Source organism: Sinocyclocheilus grahami, unplaced genomic scaffold (assembly GCF_001515645.1).
Source record: "Sinocyclocheilus grahami isolate Dianchi unplaced genomic scaffold, SAMN03320097.WGS_v1.1 scaffold472.1, whole genome shotgun sequence".
In the NCBI taxonomy this organism is placed as follows: Eukaryota; Metazoa; Chordata; class Actinopteri; order Cypriniformes; family Cyprinidae; genus Sinocyclocheilus; species Sinocyclocheilus grahami.
Genome location: NW_015505651.1, coordinates 507,768 through 516,031, shown reverse-complemented (window position 1 = coordinate 516,031; position 8,264 = coordinate 507,768). Strand labels below are relative to the sequence as shown.

Genomic DNA, 8,264 nt, shown 5'->3' with positions numbered 1-8,264 from the left:
TGTGTGTGTGTGTGTATGTGTGTGTGTGTGTGTGTGTGTGTGTGTGTATGTGTGTGTCTGTGTGTGTTTTGTGTGTATCTGTGTGTGTGTGTGTGTCTGTGTGTGTGTGTGTGTGTGTATGTATATGTGTGTGTGTGTGTTTGTGAGTGTATGTGTATGTATATGTGTGTGTGTGTGTGTTTGTGAGTGTATGTGTATGTGTATGTGTATGTGTATGTGTATGTGTGTGAGTGAGTGTGTGTGTGTGTGTGTGTGTGTGTGTGTGTGTGTGTGTGTGTGTGTGTGTGTGTGTGTGTGTGTGTGTGTGTGTTTTGTGTGTATCTGTGTGTGTGTGTGTGTCTGTGTGTGTGTGTGTGTGTGTGTGTGTGTGTGTGTATGTGTGTGTGTGTGTGTGTGTGTGTGTCATTTGACCCAGTTTGTGGTCTGTTACATAACTCCAGTGATGTGTCTGTCTGTGCATTTGTGTTTCTGATGTGCTGCCTTTATTTGGCCAAAGTGTGACATTGGAAACGCCCTCCTTGCGGTTTCTAGTGGCCATGTGCCCATCTCTCCGCACTATATGTCGGCTATAAAAGAGCCGCTGCACCTTACACACGACGCGGTGCATATCCAGACACATTACATACAGACAAACTCAAACTCAATCATCAAAATGCCTTCAAGCACATGAATTATGGCGCCTCAAATCAAGAAGACAGGTAAAGCATTACTATCATAATTAAGAACTAACCCAGAAATAAATCTCAGAAAGTTTCTTCTGTAGTCAAATGAGGTTGTAATGTACAGGATCTATTTTATACAAACATTTTAAATGTATAAATGTTTTTGTTTTTGTGTTATTGTTACATTATTTAGCTGTAAAATTATAGGCATCATAGAGAAAAAACAAATGTTGCCTACTAAAAAACTAAGCTCCGTACAGTAACACTAACTGTATTAGTACACATAGTAAATAATTAATATTTAAAATATTACATATTAAATATTACCAAAGCAACTCAATTCAGTCTGAAACCGGGATATTATAATTCACTAAAACTAAAACCATTAAAAAAAACTATTTTATTTCAGTTAGTTGCCAACATTTCTAATTTTCATGAAGTTTAAGTACTAAAACAACTATAAACTAACACTAAAAACTCAAACTTAATCAAATGAAAATAGAAAATAGGAAAGTAAAATCTTATCGAAAATACTAAAAACTACAAAGCTGTAAATAAAACAAAGATTGCTGGAGTGTAAGTTTTAAGAGAAAATACTACTTCAGTCTTTCTAGTTTCACGCTTCAAAATGTCGTGTTCAATTTAATGCAATTATCACGTTTAATTTCTTCGTCATTATTTGTGAAATACTAGCAATTTCTACAAAAAATTTAATAGTTTATGCATAAAATGTATAAGAGTATCAGTGACTCTAAAATAACTCTGGTTCACAATAAATCTAAGTAACAAGGAACAGTTGCATATCGAAGATTGCATTATTTAATGAGTTATCGCATATCGCATTTTTATTCAATATCGCACAGCCCTATGTCACACTTATTCATGATCAAATCAATGCATGCCATTTAATTATAGCAAATGTGTCAAGAATGTCAATGCAACAGGGAGTACAATAACATGCTGGATAATTAAACTGAAGCATGATGTTAATTATCCAAATGCATATGCATCAGTTTTGGGGTCGGGTGTATTGTTCGACTGTACTGTATATCAGGCTGCCACTTTATCAGAAGTCTGAACAAGTGTTTTAAATCATTTTACACTGCTATTGGGTCAGTGGGTTACATTCACACACACTCATACACACAATACATTACCACATGTCTGAAACGGTTGCCAGAGATGTGTCCTCAATGGCTTAACTATAGACTCATATCAGAGAGACACAGACTAGCTTAACTTGACAAGAAGTCATATACCCATTTATAAAGTTCATCTATTGGCACAAACAAGGCCGTAGCCATGCCTTGATTTTTATAAAGCATAAATAAATGGAATAGTGAAGGAAATTCTAATTGGTAAGTATAATAATTTTGAGTTACTTGCAAATAATAATGTAAAACGTTCATGTCTCGTCACATTTAGTTTTAGAATTACATGAATGACGTAAATGATACCGCATTTTCAATTCAAAACGCCATATTTGAGAACAAAGTCGAGTCGTTTGTATCCCTGGATATTACTGTCGGTCGTTTATCATTTCTATCATAAATCAGTTGTCAAATATAAAATGTTTTGCCAGTACTATCATCTTACCAACGTTACTCAACGTTACTTACTCAACGTTTGACGCTTCGCGCTCAGCTTGCGTGAGCTGTAAACCCTGCCTACTTTGATTTTATTGGCTAGTTCAATCATTTTGACATCGACGAGCACTGCGATGAGGAAGATCAGCCAAAAATTTACCATTTAAACAGTTTGTCATCCTAACAACAAACAGATAATGGAAAGAATATAGGCCTGTATTAAACTACTGATTTCTTATTTCTTCCAGGAAGGAAAATCAAAGCCGGAAATACTCCTGCTGGTATGATGAACTAAACCTCTGTCTGCATGATAATGGTAAGTATTATTAACGTTATGCCGAAATCTAAATCTAAACTGATATTTCTCATATCTTCAGAAAAACTTCCAATTTATGAGCCGAACATCCCAGAGCCGACGTCCCGAGAGGAGCTGCTCAAATGTGAGTCACACTCACAGACAATCAAACTCTAGTTAAATCAGTAAACTTACCTGTTCCTTTCCTCTTAGACTGGCTCAGTATCTCATTGGACGAACGAACTGCCAATAAAGTGCTGTGGTTGACAGAGGGCGGGGCTAAAGTGTCCCGCATGACAGATGAGGTGTGTCCTTACCTGGACAGGCCAGAGAGATTTGACCACAGCCCTCAGGTACACACACACACACACACACACACACACACACACCTTACTTAGCAGAAAGACATCTGTGAAAGACTCTGAATTGTTGATTGTTGTAAATAATAAATAATAAAATAATTATAATTCACAGTGCATTGGTTTTTAATTAATAATTTGTCCAGCACAAGTTTTACTTAATTAACTTACAGTACTTGTTTTACTACTTATGCCTATGTGATGAAGCATATTTTTTCCCATATGAATTGACATATTTGGAAATATTTTCAGATTTCAGCCATCAATATATATATATATATATATATATATATATATATATAGGCTATATAATGTTTGCATAACTTCTGAAAATCAGTTGATCATTTAATAATTTAATAACTTTTACTTTAGTGAGCAACAACCATAAAAATTTACTAATGTACTAATAATGTATAATAAATGTACTAATAATGCATACAATAATAATATTAATAATTACTTATTATTTAAGTATTTATATACAGCATAATAAAACTTTCACAAAATGAATGCATTGCAATTTTTTTATTATTAACATTTATCATTTTAAACTAATAACTTTTAATAACTTTTAAAATAGTGAGCGACAACCATAAAATGTACTACTACTACTACTAATAATAATAATTCATTATGTGAAGGTTTTTCTTTATTGGTAAGTAATAATATATGCCAGTATAGAAAAACCTTCACAAAATGAGTGCATTGAAAATTACTATTTTAATATTATTAATAACAATAATAATTTACAGTGCATTCATTTAGTGAGGGTCTTTCAGCTAAGTGAGATGATACAATGTCAACAATCATCAAAATATATAAAATGAACAAAACATATTGGGAAGCCATATTTGTGGCCGATTCAGCATTTGAGAATGCATAAAAACACACATACATTATTTCCAAAAGAGTTTCTACCTTCATCTCTCTCATGCATTATTTCCAAAATAGTTTCTACCTTCATCTCTCTCGTGCATTATTTCCAAAATAATAACGCGCATTCCTCTGTGTGTGTGGTCAGGTGCTGTGTAAGGAGTCTGTCTGGGCGTCGCGCTGTTATTGGGAGGTGCTGTACTCTGGCTGGGTGGTTATAGGAGCAGCATGTGAGGGTGCTGGGAGGAAGGCAGGCGACGGTCCCTGTGGCCTCGGGGAGAACGAGGAGTCGTGGGGTCTGGGTTGGGCCGGATCCTGCTATGAAGCCTGGCATAAAGGAATCAACAGCAGGGTGGCAGACGTGCCTCAGTGCTGCACTATAGGGGTGTATGTGGATCAGCCCGCGGGTCTGCTCTGCTTCTACACCGTGGAGACAGAGGAAGACTCAAAGAAAAAAGAAGTCAAACTTCTTCACAGGTTTAAAAATCCCATAAAGGAGAAAATGCTGCCAGGTTTCTGGGTGGGAAGACAGTCCTCTTGCTTAATACTCAAGAAAGAGGAATGAGGTAGAGGGGGAAACAAGTAATATTGTGGCTTGTATTTTATTTTACACTGTAAAACCTCATATCATCACTTTATTTTTGAAATTACTGTTCATCTGTTTTTCATTATATAGTCTGCTAATGCTTATTTGTAATCATGCATTTTCAGGTTCACAAATTTGATTTTAAAAATGCATCATGCATATCATCATTCTAGAATTAATTTACACTCTTAAAAATATAGGTTTTTATTGGAATCAATGGTTCCATGAACAACCTTTAGCATCTTTTGAACCTTTCCATCCCACAAAAGGTTCTTTATAGTGGAAGAAGGTTCCTTACATAAAATGTCCTCCACACTTACAGTAGAAACAATTGTTCTTTTATTAACTGTTCACTGACAAAATTGTACTTTTATGCCATGACTGCAAAAACTGCATTTGAAACCTGAATTTTTTTTTTAGAGTTTATACACCTGTGCCATCCAGCCGACTCATGAATTTTCAGCCCCTGTTGGTTCCTTCTGAATAATTTTGCACCTTTCTTTATCTCGAACCCAGTCATGCTGCTGCGTTGTCCAGGTTTTTCAGTTTCCACAGCACTTGTTGGCTCCTTTTTTTTCTCTTCCTTTTCTCACCTTGATGCCAGATTCCGCAACTCTGGGATAGAAAAAATAATAAAATAAAATAAAAATATTCACAATAACACAGTGAAAAGCATATTTAGTGCATCATTCATTTGTTACTGCTATACCAAGTCTTATTAGTAATACCGTCCCTCTTTTTGATCAACAAATCCTTGGTAAACACAAGCAGATAACTGTGTTTAGTCTGCACATAAATGCATTTACATACAAGTGCTTTGCCAGTATGAAATGAAAATGAAAATTTCTTTCAGCTGCTTTTGATTGGTTGTAGTTGAGAACAGCTGCGTTTAGCAGTAAATGTGAACTGAAGCTCTTGGGGTTTGAACATGGTCTCTGGAGATGGAGCTGCTCTATTCTGAGACGATCAGAATCACTAAAGCTGTCAATGCAAATCTGATTTTCAAGTTTCTGACTCACAGTTTCACTGTTTGATCGGTTCAACGCTCTGAACTGGATCAGTTTCATTTCTGCTCATGAGAAATAAGTAAAAAATGATCAGCTTGAGATGAAGGAGCTTCTTGAGAAACTGCTGAAGAACACTTTTTTTTTTTAATACCGTCCCTCTTTTTGATCAACAAATCCTTGGTAAACACAAGCAGATAACTGTGTTTAGTCTGCACATAAATGCATTTACATACAAGTGCTTTGCCAGTATGAAATGAAAATGAAAATTTCTTTCAGCTGCTTTTGATTGGTTGTAGTTGAGAACAGCTGCGTTTAGCAGTAAATGTGAACTGAAGCTCTTGGGGTTTGAACATGGTCTCTGGAGATGGAGCTGCTCTATTCTGAGACGATCAGAATCACTAAAGCTGTCAATGCAAATCTGATTTTCAAGTTTCTGACTCACAGTTTCACTGTTTGATCGGTTCAACGCTCTGAACTGGATCAGTTTCATTTCTGCTCATGAGAAATAAGTAAAAAATGATCAGCTTGAGATGAAGGAGCTTCTTGAGAAACTGCTGAAGAACACTTTTTTTTTTTTGTGCTGGTGATGCACAGTGACTTTATGACATTAAAATGAGATGTTAGTGTAGAATGAACAAAATCAAAATAATATTTTTGTTTGATTTGCTATCAATTTTCTCTAATTCTGAGCATAATTGAGTCAAACCCGTCTGTCACAGGACAGATCACAGTCTAATAGAGCTGATTTGACTCCTAACTCAGTTTTGAGCTCATGTGTAGTTCTGTGTTTGGTCTCTGTGTGTCAGTAGTGTGTGATAGTGTTTGAGCAGCTGCAGCATCAGTTCATCACTGTGACTCTGACTGATGGAGGTTTTTGTACCACTCTTTATCACTGTCTGAACACATAATTACTGTTGATGACATGTACACTCTGACAGTAATAATGTCCAGCATCTTCAGTCTGGACTCCACTGATGGTCAGAGTGAAATCACTGTTAGATCCACTGCCACTGAATCTAGATGGAGTTCCTGACTGGAGGGTGTTTGCCCAATAAATCAGGAGTTTAGGAGCTTCTCCAGGTTTCTGTAAGTACCAGGCTAGAGGCTCATAACTCCAACCCTGGTAAACTTCAGGGCTGGTTTTACAGGACATGGTAACTGTGTCTCCTGGTTGAACAGGTTTGACTGCAGGTGTCTGAGTGACTGTCACTTCAGCTGCTGATTCTACATCAAGAAAAATGAATAAACATTCAGAATTAAGTATTTGTTGAAAGACAGTATTTCTAACACAGATGATCAGTTAGAGTAGAGTATGTTTATTTCCTCACCTGTGAAGCAGTAGCTAGTGAAGATCCAGATGAAGATGGTGATGAAGCTCATGGTTGCTGTTGGTTCAGATTCTCAGAGTTCAAACTCACAGAGCTATAAAACCTCCTGAAGCTTGTGCTGCAATGCAAATCATCTCTATGTAAATCTGTGTATGGGTTACAGCAGATGATGCACATAAAACATTACAGTGTTTGGGATCTTTTCTCATGTTATGAGCCAAAACATTTATTAATGTGTCTGAAGCTCCAGGGTTTCTGATGATTCAAATGACAGTTGCATCAAGAAAAATGTCACTGTGAACTCCATGAGAGGGCAAAGGTCATTCCAGAGGTCACATGTCATCAAAACATCTTTTAAAAGCTGCTTTAATGATTAAAAAAATTTGAGAAATAAATGATCGTCTAGAAACCCAAATTTAAAATATCGAATAAAAATGTGATTAATACATCAGGGGCGCCGCTATGGTTTCTGGGCCCCCTGGACAACATATTTACTTGGGCCCCCACTTTCCGGGGGGTGGGTGGGGTTTGGTCCCCTCAGTAGAAATCGCGATCTCGTTCCTCTCAGTAGAAATAGCGTTTCCCCCTCGAGGGGGGCCCCTCCATCGTCGGGCCCATAGAATCGTCCTAACCTTCCCCACCCTTATGGCACCCCTGTAATACATACATTTCCTGAATAATGTAATTTAAGTTTTTATTTACTTTTTTATTTATAAATAACTCCTAGTTTTCATGCATCAATAGACATTTAGAGATGATGAGGCTGTTTTTGTGAAAGTCAACCGATTATCCATCGCTGATAAACAGAAGAGCTGATGTTGAGTCTCATATCAGTGTGAGTGAGTGTCGTGGAGTTTGTGTTCATTTGAGTGTGATGGAGGTTTTTGTGTGACTCTTTATCACTGTGTGAACACATCATCACTGTTAATGATGTGTACACTCTGACAGTAATAATGTCCAGCATCTTCAGTCTGGACTCCACTGATGGTCAGAGTGAAATCACTGTTAGATCCACTCAAGGGCGTGTCTACGTGGTTCATCCTCCCTCACCACCCTTGATGGGGGTCCAGCGAGGGGGTATACGGGAGTTCCCCAGGTGAAGTGGTCTGTTGCGATGCAATTGTGTCCAAATGCCGCTACCACTTGGCGGGGCAAACCGTTGCTCCCCTCCCGAGCCTGTAGGCACTCGTCAGCTCTGATCGGCAGTGCGTACACGGCCTGTGGAGAAGCTGCGTCTGCCTTACACGCTTCGGCATTGCTGCAAGTACACCAGGCCAAGGCACTGAGGAACTTGCACGAGGGTGATCATGACCCGGAAGTTCTCACGAAGCTCCGCATCGCGACGGACCTCGCGTTACGAGCGACGAAGGTTACGACGCGGTATCTGAGTCGTGCGATGTCCACTATGGTGGTCCAGGAGCGCCATCTCTGGCTGTGTCTGGCCGACATGCGCGAGGCGGACAAGGCACGTTTCCTAAACGCCCCCGTGTCCCAGACCGGCCTGTTCGGCGACACAGTGGAGAACTTCGCCCAGCAGTTCTCCGCTGCCCAAAAGCAGACTGAGGCCA

General features: G+C 38.3%; 1 protein-coding gene and 2 gene segments (V, D, J or C); 1 reads left to right on the top strand and 2 right to left on the bottom strand.

Moving 5' to 3' along the window:
* The first annotated feature begins 577 nt into the window (after window positions 1-577).
* LOC107553394 (tripartite motif-containing protein 16-like protein) lies at window positions 578-4,521 on the top strand. Its single transcript, XM_016235592.1, has 5 exons — window positions 578-698; window positions 2,497-2,529; window positions 2,626-2,688; window positions 2,757-2,896; window positions 3,924-4,521. The coding sequence occupies exons 1-5, from the start codon at window positions 674-676 to the stop codon at window positions 4,338-4,340; spliced, it is 678 nt and encodes a 225-aa protein (XP_016091078.1). The 5' UTR covers window positions 578-673; the 3' UTR covers window positions 4,341-4,521.
* Window positions 4,522-6,056: 1,535 nt separating this feature from the next.
* On the bottom strand, window positions 6,057-6,760 carry LOC107553406 (Ig kappa chain V region K29-213-like). The segment is given in 2 exon segments: window positions 6,057-6,592; window positions 6,697-6,760. Coding segments are annotated over 2 exon segments (387 nt in total).
* An 835-nt stretch (window positions 6,761-7,595) lies between these two features.
* The window catches only part of LOC107553380 (Ig kappa chain V region K29-213-like), a 5,730-nt gene continuing 5,061 nt past the window's right edge, over window positions 7,596-8,264 (bottom strand). The window contains 1 exon segment of the V gene segment in view: window positions 7,596-7,705. Within this exon segment, the coding sequence occupies window positions 7,596-7,705 (110 nt within the window).